This window comes from Odontesthes bonariensis, chromosome 14 (assembly GCF_027942865.1).
Source record: "Odontesthes bonariensis isolate fOdoBon6 chromosome 14, fOdoBon6.hap1, whole genome shotgun sequence".
NCBI classification, from domain to species: domain Eukaryota; kingdom Metazoa; phylum Chordata; class Actinopteri; order Atheriniformes; family Atherinopsidae; genus Odontesthes; species Odontesthes bonariensis.
The window spans coordinates 10,489,146-10,507,716 of NC_134519.1; the positions used below are offsets into that span (position 1 = coordinate 10,489,146).

General features: G+C 39.7%; 1 protein-coding gene across 3 annotated transcripts in view; it reads left to right on the top strand.

Moving 5' to 3' along the window:
• Nucleotides 1–18,571, top strand: part of cadm3 (cell adhesion molecule 3) — a 116,541-nt gene that overhangs the window by 72,287 nt on the left and 25,683 nt on the right. For all 3 annotated transcript variants that reach the window (XM_075482802.1, XM_075482801.1, XM_075482803.1), the window contains 2 exons: nucleotides 101–253; nucleotides 6,688–6,825. In XM_075482802.1, coding sequence (XP_075338917.1) covers nucleotides 101–253; nucleotides 6,688–6,825 — 291 coding nt within the window. The remainder of the gene's footprint in view (nucleotides 1–100; nucleotides 254–6,687; nucleotides 6,826–18,571) is intronic.

Here is an 18,571-nt window from a genome sequence, read left to right on the forward strand (position 1 = left end):
AAAAATAAGATCCTTACAGTTGTACTGAACCACTTAAATTTCCTGAAACAATTCATGAAGCCCTGTTGTCATTATTGATATCCTGTTCTTCTTCCCCCAGCACTGAGAGATAACCGCATCCAGCTGCACCACTCGACATCCACGGAGCTCTCCATCACCATCGCTGATGTGCAGCTGTCTGACGAGGGCGAGTACACCTGCTCCATCTTCACCATGCCGGTCCGCACCGCCCGAGCTACTGTCACCGTGCTAGGTGGGCCACGCAAACATGTTTTTTTTTTTTTTTTAGAAACTGAAGTTTCAGCTTCAGGCTTAGAATAAACCCCTGGGCTGTCAAGCATATTTTAATGTTAACTCGTGCGGAAAAGAAATGAAAGTTGTCTGTGTCTTATAAGTAGATTTTTTTAAGATTAAGGAATATTTTAAAGTTAAAGAGAAGATGCTCTCAGTTAGGCAAGGCAAGGCAATTTTATTTATAGAGCACAATTCATACACAATGCAATTCAAAGTGCTTCACAGCTATATAAAATCACAAGAAGGCATTAAAAAGATATAATCAAATAATAAAAATAAAAAATAGATAAAATCAGAGAAATAAAAAGCATGATTTAAATTGTAAACAAAAAGAAAGAAATAAGAACAATATAAAATCAGTAGTTAAAATGAATGAAGTTGGAAATATTTTGGAAAACTAGAAGCTTTAGGCCTATCCTAATGTTTCTCACATTATCTTATCTCAAGTGGACCTTCCTGAAGATATCCCTTTATTCTCACTGCAGGCTAATAACGCAGGGTGACATACTTACCTCCCATGTGTTGAAACTCAGGCATGTGTCCCTTTAGACTGATTGACATCTGCACGGCTCAGCTTGACTAGATTCCATCTTCATTTCTGTCATATACCTGTTGGAATGCAACGATTTGAAACGAATAACATATTCTGGCATCTTTTCATATCTTCTCCGCTGTCAACATGTTGTTCATTCTAATTTCACAAAAATATTGCTTTTCCCCACCATCCACTCTCAGACTACCCGCTGAAAATGAAGGCTGGTCAAATTACAGTAGTTTTACATGACCTGTCTAACTGTGAAAAACTGCCTCAAAATTACCTTGATACACTGCTGTTAAACCTACCCCGTGGAGTCTACCTTGTCTCGGAGCCAAATTAAGTTTGACCGTGCGGTTGTTCATTCTATGTGTGACTTGCCAGGGAAAAATCTGCCTACCAGCATGAGGCAGAGTATTGGCACTTCAGCAGTTTAGTGCTAAACTTTAATAAAGTTAGGGGCTTTTGTCAAAGACAGATTCAGGATAAATACTTGCAAACAGAGCAGGCGGACAGAGACATCCAGACATTAGTCTCTGTCGTTGCCCAGAATGCAACTCTGTTGCAACGTTTCATTAGACCTAATGGCAGGAAATCTCATCTTCAAATAGCTGCTATCTAAACTGCTGTCTCCAGTGCACGGACAACCCGCAAAACAAACTGAAAAATCATTCCAAATGCAAATTTACTTTACCAGCACGGCATGTTTGGACATTGTAGTCTAGACCGGTTTGATGCTGATCCTTTTTTATTCTGTTAACCTCTGTGTAAGGTTATGACCTCACATAACTCTGAGGTGGAGCTAAAGCAGCCCCAGTCATCCTGACTGATGGATGTTGTTACTGATCTGTGATGGCTCCCAGCATCATGCATTAAATTGTGATCACCACAACCGCTGCAGAGTGGGCATACTCATTTAATGGATATTGAGCTAATTGGCTTTGAACCCCAACAAATGGTCTTTTAAGTATTGATTTTGATTTGTTGTTATTGTTCAGTGCTTTGGCTGTGTTTTTTTTGTCAAGAAGAGAATAAAATATGTGCTTTATCAAGTCTTTAATGCACCGGCTAATAGCCATAAAGTACAACCACAATGGAGACTAAAGTTCCTGATAGAAAATACAACTGGCTTGATGTTTCTGGTAGACTGCGGTCAACACTTCTGGGCATCCAAAGCCACCTCAAGCTGGTGTGTTATGAATAGATTCAATCTTTCTAATGGACAAATTTTTTGATATGTACAAAGATTACGCTTAATTTGTGATATTGAGGAGGTTTCATTGATGTTTGCCACTTCCTCCCAGCTTTTCTAATTCAGCGGCATCACGATTTGCCAAGAAATTCTTGGATAAAAATCCAAGCTGCAGAGAGCTTCTGTCTAATTCTCTCGGAAAATGCACTTAGCGGGAACAAGAGATGCTAGAATTCAGATATTTTAGGGTGGGGTAGGGTGGCTTATGTTTACTCGGCTGTTCTGGGTCTTTGAAGCCAAAGGGTTGTTCCCCAAATTTGGGATTAGTCATTCAGCAGCAGAGGGAGCATCCCTGCATAAATCATTTATTCATTCAGATGTCTTGGCAGTACTACAAAGTATAATGAAAATAATTAAATGTAGTTGCCCTGGACAACAGCATGAGCAGTACACAAATGAAATGTTAAAATGCCGATAGGGTTTGTGATAGAAGAGGGGATTGCATGCCAGAATAGGGGTTGAAGGTGGATTTACTTGCTTTTTAAGCTCGGATTAACAGTAGAACCACCTCTCTCTATTTCCTCCAATTTTGCAGTAATTGTGATTCAAGCATTTTTTTTTTTCACTGTAATTGACAGCTGTGACACTGTATGCTGCGTTCAATAAATAATACATGACCTGTGAGTGGGAGCCAGCCCATTAAAAATGTATGGTAAAATGTCTAAAACACATGGATCTCTCTGGGAAAATCAGGCAGAGATAGAGACTTTCTGTCAGAGTAATGTTTGTTTATGTGTACTTCATCTTTGTTTTGACATGTGGGCATTTTGACTCTTGCACACGCAATCACACATCAAAGCACAACTGCTGAGTATGGTCAGTTTTAACTGACTGGGAGTAAAATGTGTGTCATGCTTCAGTTCTGTCCTAAGCTAAGCGGAGAGTAATTTATTGTGGTTTTCTTCTCTCTCACTTGTCTCGTAGAGAACAGGGTCTCAACAGGGCTTCTCCAGCCAATTCTATATGTGCAGTATTATTCCTTCATTAATATTCAATGCTACTTTTCTGCCAGAGAGCTTCCGCACACAGTGCACCACATCAAATACCACTATATTAAAAATTGACCACTTTTTTTTTTCTTTCTAACTGTTCACCTTGGTTAGTTCACAGCATTTTTTAGTGGAGCTTCTGTTCGTCTGTCCGGAGGCAAAGCAACAGGAAAACCTTGAAATGTACAACCCTGTTTCCAAGTAGATGGAAATATGTATTAAATGTAGATGCAAACGTTTTTAGGCTTATATTATGGAACAGTTGGAGTATTTTTTGTTTTTTTTAATGCACCACCCTCAGGCCGGAAGATCACAGCCTCCTGACTGGAAGTACTCAGCCTTCTCTTTTTGAACTCGGTCATGCTACAAAACAGTTTTCCAATTAACCAAATTAGCTGTGAGATGTTCCGGTTGTTCCAGATGTTTTTTTTTTTTTAGCTACACGCAACAGTTCTTTTCCAGTCTTTTGGCACCAAAAATCAATACGATTATTCAGTTTTATAACGTTTTATACGTTGTTGTGATAAATCAAATGAAACTCAGGGTTTAAATGTGTTAATTATTATTTAAATTTCACACAGTATAACAACTCTCTTCTGAAACAGGGCTGTGATTATTAATTTGTAATTAAAAACATCTCTGACTAGAGCTACAGAAATTAGTTTAATTAACATCCCTTGAAGTCTTAAGAAAATTTTTCATCCATCCAAATTTTTGGTTAATTAAAAGAATGTATATTGGTCCCTCCTGGCATCCCCTCAGGGGTTACTCTCATATCCATCCACTTCCAACTTCCTGTCCACTCTTCTCCACATCTAATCTTTCAATTATATATCTCTCTTTTTACATACATCCATCACTCTCTCTCTCCTGCCTTAATGCACAAGATGGCAGTTTGCCGTAGATGGCAAACCCGAATATTCATTATTTCAAAAAGCCGAATGACAGTAAGCCGTGCCAGCACTTGGAGAAAAGTCCTGCTGACAGTAACTCCAGATGGAGCACTACAAGTTTAGAAAGTTTTTTCTCTTCTCTGCCTTCAACTATAACGGCGAAGACAAAGGGAACACTGAGCTATTTGGCAGAATGGATGTGTAGATTCCTTTTCCTGCTTTTGTTGTTTTCACTTCAATGTGCTCCAAGTTAAAATAGTAGTTAAGCTAAATTGTGTCTTATTTCAACTGGATGTGGAAGAAAAACCCCAAGCAGAAGAGGATGCATCCTGAAATTTTGGTTTGGCTCGGGGAGTTCTGGTGTTTTGCTCGGGTAAAGCTTTTTTAATCTGACCTTTTGTTCTTGTCCTCATCGGTCAGGCCTGTCATCAGAGACACCAGAGTCATCCCCATAAAAGCAGTCACAAAGTCAGTCTAAATGCCTTTCTTGCCTCTAGATAATGAATTACTCAAGTTAGATTCAATAATTTCTGCAAAACACAATTTATTTGACATTTTAAACTGAACCTGGAGTACTTTGAAGTCGCACAATAATATTTACTAGACTTATTTGAATCGTAGAAATGCCATGACTGACGGGGTTGAAATCCTGCTAATTTTAAACAGTATTATTTTCCTTATTGAATTAATTGCATTTCCATAAACATCTCAGTGGGCACAAGGCTGAAATGTACTGCAGACTTTGACCTTTTCCACTGCGTGAATAAAGAAAACAAGTTTTACACAGTCATAAATGAACTACAAATTGGATTTTGCAGTGTATTAACGCATGTTGGTGTGAATCTTTTTGAAGAACTAAATGAATTCAGCCAACAAATGCAGCAGGTTGACAAATGAAAGCACAGCACTGCTCCAGACTGCAATGGAGTTGGGTCAATAATGATGGCTTGGGTTAGTTCTTACAATCGTTGAGTCACAGCAGGCCAACTGAATATTGATACTTTTGTAAGTTATGGTTATGGGCTTACCTTACATAGATAGTTCTCCAATTTGCCAAGTCTTATTATTACAAGCACTTGGTATTTTTGAGGTTGTGAGGGTACGTTTGTTATAGTATAACCAATGATTTCCTTGATTAACGGAAAATAACAGATCATTTTCTGGTTTGTGGAATTGCGTTCTTCTTCTGAACTCTTACTCGTTACTCAGTCAGGAGACCTTTTCGTTCACAGTGCACAGGATCATAATTAAAAACTGCATCTTGCCTTATTTCCTCCTGCATGACAATTTTAAACCAATAGCAAACATTGGAGATGTAATTTTAGAGTGCTCACATGACAATTGTACATATGTATTTTATGTTACTGAAGTCTGTAAATCATACTAGAGTGCAAGAAAACACCGACCAGTATTTCAGCTAATGGATTTATGATCTGGATGTCTCAGCACATTTTTTCACCTACATTTCAGTCCCTAAAAATGCAGTTATAACATCAGTATGTCAAAAACATGCAATCGCTTTGTTCAATTATAAGTTGAAGGAGAGAGGACACCAATTAATACGAACATATTGTTTTTACAAATTCAATCTTTCTGTCGAATGAAATGTGGTCCAAATGAAGTCATAATTTCACCACATTTAATGTTTCATACAAGATGCTTAAATATGTAACTAAGCAGGCTGTATGCTACCAACAAGAAAGCTTAGGGACAGATTATTACAGACAAAAACGGCTGTTATTGGGTTATTTAGCATTTTACAGCTTCCATTACTCCAAAGACAGAATGACAGAATGTGTGGTGGTCCTGTGTATACAGTAACTGTGTGGCTGTTAAGGTCTCTAATTTGACTCCAACTTCTATTTATATTGCCAGCCTTGGAGAAATCTGGGCTAAATGCAAACGTTTAATCGACATCTTCAAATGGCCTAGATGTCTACTTAACTTTTGCTTTAGAGCCATATTTTAGCCTAATTTTAGCCTAGACGTGTGTGGATCATTTAGATATCTTTTAGTCCTCTTTTCAAACAACAAAATGCTCACTGGGAAATAGATGGATGCAACGGAAAATGGTGTAAAGTGAAAAAAAATCCCCACATTTAAAAGTTGAAACCAGATGATATTTGTCATTTTTGGAGAAAGGAACAGCAAGGAAGAAGCGGCGTGCAAATTCCCAGGCCCTCCAACTCCATCTCCTCACTTGGAGGTTAAAGTGGAGCGCAACTTCAGCCTTTCCCTCCGAGACTGAAACAGTCATTATCTCCACAGCCTTACTTGGTCAGTACTTGTCAACAGAGAAATATTCTGGTGCACCAGTCATGACAAACACTAATAATATAGACGGTAGGTATGGTACTCTGGAAGGTCATTTTGAGCTGCTGTGCGATTTATTAAGAACCATTTTGTGTGCAAATCATTGCAGGCCTGAATCATTATTTTTCTCCCAGCTGGTTTCCATCCAAGCTCTCACAACTGACCGAATGAATTCAACCTTGTTTTATCTTGTCGAAATGGTGTCACATTTTTCTGTTCATGCCTCACTTTCACTTTATTCAATAAACCATGGTTTTTCATAGACGGGCTGAACTTGTTTGGAAGCTTGGCCGCTGGCCTTCATTTTTTTTTGCTTTTTCGAGCTACAAGGTGAGCCTTGTAGCGTGAAAGTTTTTCATCGCTCCTTCGTCTAACTCTCTAAACTTTTCGTGCCGCTTCATGTTTCCCTAGGTGTTCCCGGTAAACCTCAGATGTCCGGCTTTGAGAATGCAGTGCCGGAGGGAGAATCCGTCACTCTGACCTGCACCAGCAGTGGCAGCAAGCCCCCTGCTAAGCTGCGTTGGTACAAAGGAGACCAGGAGGTGGAAGGTGAGAGATGCAGGTTGTGTGTGAGAAAGTTTTCTTTTTTTGTTACATTCTAAGGTCAGAAAATTACATGTTGGACATCTAAGTTATTGTACTTGGCAAGGTTTGGACATGTGAATTTGTGTGTGGTTGGACGGTTGTTCTGTAGGAATGCAACGATGGGGTTTTTACTTGTGTACGTGTTATTGTGGTCCGTGTGGTAGCAAGTGTGAATGCATTTGCAACATTGGTGCATTTATACCTCAAGTATGTGCATTTGTGTGTGTTTGTGTTTGTGTGTACACGATCACGCTGTGTGTGTGCATCCTTTCTGCCATATGGCCTGCTGCCTCTGTGTCCTGAACCTGTGTCTGCAAATGTGTGTGTTCAAGTACGAGAGCAGGCTGCTCGTGTGTGTGAGTTCAGAAACATGCTGTGAGTGTGTTCGTGCCCTTCTCTCTCATTATTCCTTATCCTGATCCTGAATGTGTGCATTTGCATGTGTGCAGGGTCCGTGTATGCGTTTTGCTTTTATCGTGGTTGCGTGTGTGTGGGTTGATTCTGAGTTTATTCATGCAAGTGCTGTTGCTTGTAAGCTGAAACATTTCTGCAATTGGAGGTGACACAACAGAGAGTTGGAGATAGTGGGGGTCTGATGTAGCTCGGGATAACGACAGAAACCAGCAATAAAAGGCATGACGGATGAGAAAATGAGGGGATGCCGGACAGAGAAACCGAGATAGAGAGTGCTTTGCATGAGGTCAGGCTGACTGCTGTTTCGTTACTGATAAACTGGAAAAATAAGTGGGGAAGAAAAGGGGAGATCAAACAGAACACAGAAGTTGTCATAAGAGAACAAATAAACCGGCCTTTCTTTCTTACGGTCACACAAAAAAAAAAATCAAGGAGCCGACTGGCAGCTACTGACTCACCCCAGCGGTATCAGCAGTGGTGGCATCCGTCCAAATTACAACCATGTTTGCCATAAACCCCCCCCCCCCCCGTGCTTCCTGTTGCCTCATCAGTCAGAGGTTTTCTGCTTTGCTTTGCTGAGCAGAACAAACACGTTGGAAGTGTTGCCTCTGCTGCCCTTTCGCTATTTCCACCATCTGGCCTTACAAGAAGCTCCGACGGCTAACAGCTCTGGTTGCGCTGGAATAACAGCGCCCTCTGTCCATCAGCACAGCTCTCCATCCAAATTCTACTTTACATAAACTGTGCCGTTTAGAACTTTTGAATCTCCCCTTTGTCCCGTAATTATGCCAGCATAATATGATAATATAACACAATAAAGATTTATTGATGTAAAAATGCTGCTCTAAGGGTTTGTAATACAAAAAATGCCCATCTTGTTCAGAAGCCTTTGCCAGTGTTGTTATAATTATGGATTGAAAGGAATCAAAAGAATGGACTAAAGCTACAAAGAGAAGGAGGAATGGGAGAGTTGCCCGCCTGAGGACAGATTATCCGTTCCTTTTGTTACAGCTGAACTAAAAACAGGAGACGGGGAGAAAGGAGAGGAGCGTGAATAGGAATGTGCCTTTTTAGAGAGGCTTGAAGTCCATTTAAAGCGTCATTTCACGCAAAACACACAAAAAATGTATTCCTTTCTTTTAACTCTAACAGGATACTTCCTGACAGAAGTTGCAATAACTCCAACATATCTTTCCAGAATAAATATTTGGGTTTCTCTGAACTCGAGGTTTAATTTTAACACGGACTATCTCAGCAAAAGAAATAGTCCTATCCCCATGAAATGTGTTTACATTTGGCAAATCTGCCTCACATAATTTACATCCACAGTGCATTTACTGCCACTGCAGAGAAGGGTATGCCGTTTATGTGGAAAGTTTAAACTATTTTGTCACACACCTGCTATGAATATTGAGGTACTTATACAATACAAATGCATTGCGTATTTAAACAGAATACTGAGAATTCGCTTAACAAAATGTATCTATGCAGTGTGCAGGTAATGCAGTTATTAAGGAAGAGGCCGTTTTTGTTTGGCCACAACTCTAAAAGTCGAAGGTTTAACAAGATGATATAATTAAGAAAAGGCAAGTGAAACCTCAAACAAAGGATATAGAGACATTTGACCAACTTTTATTAAAAAACGATGGACTCTTTGAGGAGTTTTGGAACAGCTCTGTTCATTTGTAAGTCTTGCACATAAAAACAGCTGCATTGGGGATCTCAGTGGTGTCTTCACAGTTTTTCTCCAACCTCGCCTGCACTCTTGTCTCCATGAAGGTTTATGACATTAGGAAAATGAATTTTTCTAGAAGTTTCTCCCTGTGGGAGGTGGTTTTTCTATCATCATTTATCAGAGCATTTATCTAACCAAGATGTTTCATTGAGATAAAAGATCTCTTTTGTGTGAGGTGGTTTTTTGCAGTTAATTTGCTAGAGAGAAATTGAGCAATTTCACCTTAGAAACCACAGATATGGGATGTATGAATATGTCTCAGTTCTAAGTATGGTCTCAACATTTCTAAGCAATAAGAGCCCAGTGACTCTCACCACTTTTGAATAACCATGTTTTACGCCAATTCAATAAAACAGCAATTCCCGCACACACTTCCCTTTTTTTAAATTGAATTGAATTGAATTTAATTTAAAAAAGATCTCTCTAAAGCTTTGAGAAAGATCTTTGAAGCAATGCAGCTTTTGTGGGGGTCTGATTCCCCGCACGCTGACAAAAGGATGAGCAAGTGATAAAAATGTTGTCTTCTACTAATCTGTATTTTATTCCAAACCAGACTGAAAGAAAATCAAAAAAGAAAGGTGTCGCACGGAATTTACACAAGACTGAAGATTGAAGAAAAAAATGTCTCTAACACAAAGGTGTGCCGACTGTCAGTTACATCCACAAGCCCGCGTGGGCATGACTGCGTTCTCTTTGGAGGATCTTTATAAGCAAAGCTCAAACACAGCAGAGAGGGATGTGAAGGGATCATACTCATTTCAGTTTTCAAACTATTCTGCCTTCTTCTCAATAAGAGCAAGAACTGCTTCCCCATTGTCAGTCAAGGTACAAAACACTGGCACTCTTAACAGAATGATGTCCTTATCTACCATGCTTAGGTCATGTCTCCAGAAGTTAAAGCCAACATTTGAGTTTTTGGGGGAACAGGGAAAAAAACCGCTGATATTATTTATTTTTCTGCCTGATAACATAATCAGAATCATGACAAGTGAACTAAATATTTGTTAAGTCACTCTTTAGCTCTAGTTTTTATGCCATAACCACATTCTTTCTGACAGCCGTACACACATATGGCAGAGATCGGTGATCCTAAAAGGACTAGCACTGCATGTTACAAAACATTTAATTTTATCAAAAGATTTTGCAGAATCTGCGATGTGGGTCGGTGGCAGGGTTGTAACCAAATCTACAGAGACATCCATAGTTTTATTTTTAGATTTTGGGTGAATGAACCCTTCAGAATAGAGGGATAAAATAGAGAAGTAGAGACGGACAGAGAGAGATTTGAAGGAAATCAACTTGATATGAATGATGGTGTGTTTCGGGCCTCGCCCAGCTGTCCTGACATTGCACAACACTGATCAGTCATTGCTGGAATAACACACCCGCACAAGCCCTTTCGATTCAACACACAAAAACTCTGGTAACGGAGAGATGATAGTACACATACACAGTGCTCATCTCCGGCTAGATAGCCGAGGAGCATCACGGGTCAGTGTCTTATTATTACAGCCTCTCATTCATGCAGTTACAATCTATGTATATTCCTGAGTGTGTGGATATGTTGGAAAGATGAGCCCATAGACAGCTGCTTGCCAGCCTTTTTTTGACAGCAGCATTGACAGTAAAAGGATAGAATGAGAGAAACGAAGTGAGAGAAAGGGAAGAGAGTGACAGAGGTGTAAAGTATGCATGTGTGCAAGGGAGAGAGAAAGACGCCTTGTATCATGAAAGTGATGGCGAGGGGTTGCTGAATGAACAGAGAGCAGACAGAAGCGTGTGATGGGGCAGGAGTGTGTGCGTGCATGCATAAAAATAGACAGAACAACCGCGAGGATACTGAAAGAGTAATGGAAGCCGTAAAAAAAAAAAAAGCGACACAGAGAGAAAGAGACAGGAAAGAAGTCAGCGGAAGGGGAATTAAGAAAACCACAAAAGAAGAAGCGAGACAGCTTTGTGGCTGAGCAGGAGCAGGGAGACCAATTTTAAAGAAGAGGAGATGGGGATTGGGAAGTGCAACAGGAGAGAGGAGAAAGGAGTGAAGGCTGACGAAATGGAGAGAAAAATCCAGAAAGAGGATTTAGATTGGAGAGAGAGGAGAGGACAAAGGAGAGTGCAGGAAAGGGAGTGGTAATTGAGAAGAATGAAAGGCTAAGAGCTTTGAAGACTGTATTAGTTGTACTGTGTGAAAGAGCAATGGATCATTTAGTGACATCGATGTATTGGATTGGGGATAATGGGGATTTATGGTGGCACTTAAAACCATACCGGCTGAATTCCATCCCAAATTGTCATAATGTAGAACGTGGGGCGGATGGTGAGGGTTACATGGGCGTGTGTCGGTATGGAGCAGTGTAATGAAAGACAAAAGGCAGCGGGAGACACTGGAGGAGGAGATCGGTGGAAGAAATCAGGACTTTAAGCAACAAAAGATCCTATGCTCAATTTGTATTCGAGCTGAAGTGCAGAATCTGCAATTTTGCTGAAAATATCAAAACTGAAAGCACTTGTTTTGCCCAGCGGCTCCTCAGAGCCTCTTTTATCATTACATTTATTATATAAGACCTTCTTTTGCTGCCTTGAGGACGCCATGAAATAGCCTTGAGATGTAAAGGATGTTGGTGCAGGTTGTAAGAAGTTTTGAAAATTCGTGTTAACAGAAGTTATTTTCACAGTATGGACAGAAAAGATTTAAAAAAAAAAATTAATTAATCCCAATCACAACTTCTTTGGAAGAAAATATAAGTCTGCGAGTAATTATCATTTCTATTATTGATGAATGTTATAAAGAACTTATAAAGTACCTGGCAGCCATAAATAACATAAATGTAAGCATAGGTCTTGTAAAAGTAAAATTACTTGTAAAAAAGTTCCTTTAGTGAAGAATATGTATACGATATCTTTTATTTCAAGTGAATTTTTTAAAATAGAGCGCATAAACAAATCAGAATATGAAATTATCACTTAAAACTGTCGCTATACCCTGTTAACCAACAGCAGGAGAGCTACTGTTCATCACCACTGACTCATTTTAGAATTAGTGGCAACATACAACTCATTAACTCCGCATGCTCATGCCGGTTGGATGCAGCGTTTTTGCCACCGTCCCAACATTTCAAGGTAAACAAACAGCTGGACTGTCTACTGTCTTGCACTTTGGTGCAAACTGATGCCATAAATGTGCCCAAGACATTTTATTTCTTTGATGTTGAGTCTATTTAGGTGTTTATGTGCGAGCGCTTTATGATCTTGTCTTCTGAAAAACAAAAATATGCTAGGAAATATGGAAAATATTGAATTACTCCATGTTCACATTTGGCAGCAGTGCAGTACTTTAGTATTCAACTGAGCCAAATGAAATAGAGATGGGATAGGCAGACACAGCAAGACAGAAGCCAAATATGTCCCAGAAGCTTTGCTCTCTCAGAAAACCATTAACAGTAACTCACCTTACAAATTTTGGCCTGATGTGAACTCTCACTTTAGCACTTCCATTCGTCGTAATACGATTAAAGAGGAAGAGTGATGGCTCTTTTGATTATTCTGAAACTTTCCGCTTCTCCCGGGGAGGGTTGTTAGCTGAGCATGTGTTCCTTCCTATTCACAGTTACATGTTTTCACACCTTTGCGATGCCGTGTGGAAGCAGATATTTCTACTTTTAGCTTCTGAGAAGCTTCACTGGAAGAGCTCGGGGTTTAACACCTTTCTGGTTTCACTAACTCATTCGTTTTACTTATTTAGATTATTCCAATATTTGGTTTTGTTTTCCAAATTTGGGTTGCAACTCGTGTTTTTTTCTAATTCATAAATCTTTTTTTGACAATTATGTCCCAAAAAGGCAACATATAGGCAAGGCATCTTTATTTATATAGCGCATTTCATACCACAGGCAACTCAATATGCTTTACATAAAGACAAGGCATTTAAAAGAACAGCATAAAGCAGCATAAAAACAAGCAATTTAAAGAGAATAAAAAAAAATAGAATAAAAATTAAAACACGCAGTTAAAAGCAATCAAAGAAGAGGGGAAATAGAAAAATATAAACTCAACCATAAGCACACGGAAAGAGAAATGTTTTTAACCTGGATTTAAAAGTGCTTACAGTTGGGGCTGATTTCAGTTCTGCTGGTAGTTTGTTCCAGTTGTGTGCAGCATAACAGCTAAAAGCTGCTTCACCAGGTCCAGTTTGAACTCTGGGCTCCACTATCTGACCTGAGTCAGCAGATCTCAGAGCTCTGCTGGGTTTATACTCTACCAGCATGTCATTCATGTATTCTGGACCTAATCCATTCCGTGATTTGTAAACAGCTTTTCCAAGCTACAGCTATCTTTACTTGATAGTAGGGCTGATTGACGTGGCCTTAAAATAAAATCTCAGATTCTTTTCCCCACCAAACTTGATTTAATTATTCTTTTCCTTTGTTTCTTCCTAAACTAACTTCAAATTTCATGGGAACTTTTCAAAACACGTTTTACTTTCATATTAACAATAAAATTAATAAAAGCAATTACATTTTTTTTCTTCTTCTGTGATGAATCAATTTAACTTAATTACCCTTTTGACTTAGTGTTCAACTAAACACAAGCTCAGAAAATATGCCTGTTAGAAAAATTCAGGCCCTGCTATTGTAAACAACTCCCGAAAGCTTCAGGTTTGCAGCAGGTTTTCTACGACCTTCAAATTTCATGGGCATTTAAGAATGAAAGCAGGGCTATTCACCTTTACATAATGGTGTGGTCGCTCTCTCCGGCTTCCTCCCATCGTTCAGAAAAACATGCACAATATGTTGATAGGTGAGGTGTGAGCATGAATTGTTGTTTGTCTCACTTCTCTCTGTGTGGCCCTGTTATGAAATGCAGCCAGGCTGTTCTTGCCCATCGCACGATGGCAGCTTGGATAGGCTTCAGCCCCACGCCAACTCTGAAATGGAGTATTTGGATAAAGACAATAGATGGACCGCTACCCATCCTCTGTTTCTCTGTCAACACCTGCCGTGGGGTCCTCTTCTCATGACTCCCAGCCTGCCCCCTGGAACCCTCGCCTGAACACAATGTGGCTAATGTACCTAACTAACACGTGCCTCTAAATTCCTTCCTTCTCCTTCCTTCTCCTTCCTCCTCCTCCACCCGATGATTCATTTATAGTTTTACAATGGTACGATGAACTTTACGATAGTGGTCTATCCACAATGAGACAAATTTTTAAAACATTGTTCATTTCTCTTTGGGAAGTACGCACATGTGAAAGGGCAAAGTCTGAACTACAGGAGTCGGTAAAACCCATTTGTCACCAGGCCACTATTGTATTTAAATGATAAATATATCTTATCACCGTAGAGAACGTGCTGTTGTATTGCTAACACTGAAAATGTCAGCATTAATAATAATTATCACTGTTCCTTTTTTCTCTAAAGTTGAAAATGACTGGTGGGATATCAAAATCTCTCAATTCATTTTTGTATTCAGCACAAACAAAGCAATCTATTTCTGGAGGATTTGTTTCTTTGATTACAAAAGCAATGACCCAATTGTTCCATCCTCTAATGGATTAACAGACCATCTGACTCAGCCTTAATCTACATTTTCTGATCACAAGCATGCATCTCTAGCTGTAAAGTCCCAAACAGGCTGGCCGCAGTAATTGCTGCGTCCAGTTGTTTGATTCTCCTAATATGATTATTTTATGGTGGATTGTACACTTGAGGGCTGATGCATCAGCAGCTCCAGCACCTCATCTGCATAGCATCACCACCTTGGGGGTGGTTTGTCTCAGCAAAATGCTGCTTGCCCACCTTTATACTCAAGGAAAAGGAGTTATATAGAAAAGTACAAGTGTCTCATGTAATTTTAATCAGTTGCTGGAGTGTAGTTCAGCTTAAATATTAACAAAGAAGGCGGCTGCACATTTAACTACTTGGAAAGTATGATTGAATATTGATATTCATTTGAATGATTTATTGGTCATTAATAACATTACTTTGATTAGATAAAACATTTTAATTATATGGAACTTTTACATCTCATGTAAACTTTTGAACTGTTAAATGATGCTTTGTCATAAGATTCATATTAATATAGTGGCATAAGTACATCATTACTTAATAATGCAAAGCACGGTGTTCAGATAAACTAACGTGTGGAAACATGAGCAGCAGTGTGCAAACCCTCTTCTGATTGATGCTGAAGTTTTTCAGTCGAAGAGGAGACGATATGTGAAACATAGTTTCTAACTTGTGCTGATGGAATTGTGTTGTGGTTCCTTTATATTTGAGTAGAACAGCCATCATTTTTCAAACATTTTCTTGTAACCTGATCTGCTCTAAAGTGTACTTGTTATGTAAATGTAAGGACCCGGCTCTCGATATATTATCACCCTATAAAGATGATATGTGGAATGCATTACAGTTGCGGACATTTGCCTATTTACACATCCAGCACTTATGGGACAGCATTTGCATTTACTGCCAGCCGGGATAGCTGGTTTTGCTTTCACCCTGTGAGACTGTGTTGTCTCATCAGGGCAGAATGGCATTCTGCAGACACTTACTGTTCTAGAAATGACCACAAATGCAACTCTGAGTACTGTGGTGTGTGCTAGTGAATGTGTATGTATCTGGACAGAATTTGTGACAATGAAGCGTCACAACTGTATAACATACAGAGACTAGACTTTACAGATGTGTGGCTGAGGTCAAAAAGAAAGTCAGGTGCTGTGACTCTCTGAATATTAACACGGTGACAGCCATCATCAGGGGGTGTAGTCTGTTGTTTTCACTGTTGTCACCTAACTCCTGAGGGCATGTTCTGGCCTTGCACCTGTTAAAAACTCTGATATGTTCACCAGCGAGCTGCAAACTTTGACTACAGTTTGTTGTTGGTCTGATACAGTATAACAGGTTTATCAGAGCTGAAAACAGCTGACTGCTGGAACTGGGAACCATGAGTGTGCGAGCACAGTAAACCAAAAACAGTGAGGCTGGAAAACCAAAACAAAAAGCTGTTGGGAATTATAGAGCCAGCAGATAATTCTGTGTTTGCTCAACAATGTGACTGATATCATATGTGTAGTCACATAAGCCAACGTTGAATAACACAAGAGAAGCAGGCTTTTTTTTCCTTCTTTTACAGATGTGGGATGTAACAACACCTCAAATCTCCATCTGAGCCCCTCATATGCACAGCTCCATGTGTATTTCCTGATAAAACTGACAAATACACCTCCAGAAGCCACCAAAAATGTCAAGCAACGAGGCAGGGTCACGTTACAGGACCTAAAAAAGAATAAGACTGCCTAATTTTATGTCCCATGTTATAGGTGATAAATGAACACGCTTACAAAAAGACTAAACAAACAAAGAGAAATATAATGCTCCAGTTAGCCTTTTCTCATTTACATTTTAAAAGGATTTGAATGTGGTATGGTAAGGTTATAACTTCAATTTCAGTCTCTGATAAATAATAGATGATGGAAAAAAAATTATGAAGAAGCTGCTGTTGTTATGCTGTATGTTTCCTCTAAGGCGTGATACAGAACACTAAATTGAACATCGGGGATATATAAACACGTTTCATTAGTTTTATTACAGGAATCAACTACAACTTCAGTCTCCTTTCATTTGCAGCCTTTGCAGATCAGAGGGACAAACGATGATGATTGTATTCCTTTCATGATTATAAACACATGTCGACAGTTTTACTGACAGATACAAGCAAAGTCAGTAAAAAACAACTCTAAAAACCACAAGCAATCAGTTATTACTTACCAATAGCAACAACTAATCTCAGTTGTCTTTTCTTTGTTCTCTTTGGGGTCTCCCAGGGAATGGGATGTGACTGTGCACTGCTCCTTGTGGTCAAACCTCCCTCCGAGGCCTTAATATCTACTTGATCCCATTTCTGGAAGCTGGCTCCAATGACTCATTAGACTTGATATCACGGTGCTCATCAAGGGTCCATGGCTCCCATCCCGAGCCTACCTCTTGGAACTTTAATCTCAACACAGTGCTGCAGTTAGACTGGATTCACATGCACGCGTTTCAGGCTCCAAAAGTCTCACTTCTTATGTACTTTGTGTTGTTTGTGACGTTGTTTGGGACGTGATGCTTGATTTGGTTGGTTTTGAGTGGCTGGCATTTCCGCCGCCTCTTCAAACTATTCACAACTTTCCAACGCAAGCTATGTTGACCAAAGCAAAGCAACAGATCCAGAATTCAATGAGACGAAGTGAGATTTCACTACATTCAAAGATGAGAGATGAGACCATCACCACCTGAAACACAAACGTATGAATCCTGCTTTATTCCCTAGTTTTCAGTTGTGTCCTCCACACTACGGTAGAAACTTCAGGGGGACGGGGATCAAAGGGGCAAAGTCTTCCATATAAAGTTCTTATAATGATTAGACTCAAATGGTGAGGAGAATTATAGACACATCACGTACTGTGCTATTTAGCTACCCATAGTCACTGCTGGGTAAACTGCTCACTGCAACAGCCTTACTGATGACAGTAGAGAGGTTTGAAAGGACTCAAAGACTAAAGCATCTTCCTCAGTGCAGTGAGCCGACATGTCTTGAAAAAACAATCTAGTAAGTCCCCAAAACATCCCCAAAATCCATTTTGATTGGAGTTTCAAATGAATTTCAACACCCTGTGTGCACCACAGCTTAAATTCTATCTCCACCAACTCTAACTCCACCCTATACAGATGGAAATATTAATTACTCCAATGGGGAAAGAAACAAACCTGACCCATGTGCCCTTAGAACTCCATTTGTAACAATTGCTTTTGGCAGTTTTGATTGACCTGCCTCTTTAATAAGTAAAAGTTTGTGCATAATTTACAGCAGTCTATTACTGCTCTCCTGCCCAAAGTGCTTATTGCTCTATTTACAGCAGCTGACATTTGTAAATCTACCCTGATGATCTGATAATGATCGGAGGGAAAGTGAATCATGGGCAAAAGTGCATCACTGCCGTCTTTGGGGAAAAAGCACTTCAACTTTCAGTCACTTATTTTTCCTTAATGAATGTGCAGAATCAGTTCTATGACCCCTTTGGCCTGAAAACCTTATTAAAACTCAACTGTATGATTTCAGGAATACTGTACACAAGATTCTGGAAGTAAACGATTTTTTTCCAAGCTTATGTTTTGATTTTAGAGATCCATGGTCTTTAATAAAAGCAATATACCGTCTGACTGTGTGTGTGTGTGTGTGCGCAGAGAGAGAATGGTGGGAGAAACAGCCTCTGATGAAGACTCCTCTGAGTGGCGTAAGCTTATTGAAATGCACCTGGAAAGTAAACTAATTTTCTCAGCGGGTCAGAGGACTGGTTATGGTAATAAAAAGAGAGATGTCATTAGATTCAGCTGCAGTTGAAGTGCTCTCCGGTGTGGGGGGAGCAGACGAGGAAGGAGGAGGGAGGGATGAACGTGTTTGAGAGAAGGCTCGAGACAATGAAGGAAAGGTGTGCATGTTTGTGGCAGTGTGTGTGTTTTTCAGTCTGCTTCCCTGCTACTATATCTGTCCCCTCTGAGCATAGTTATTCATGAGCTTGAC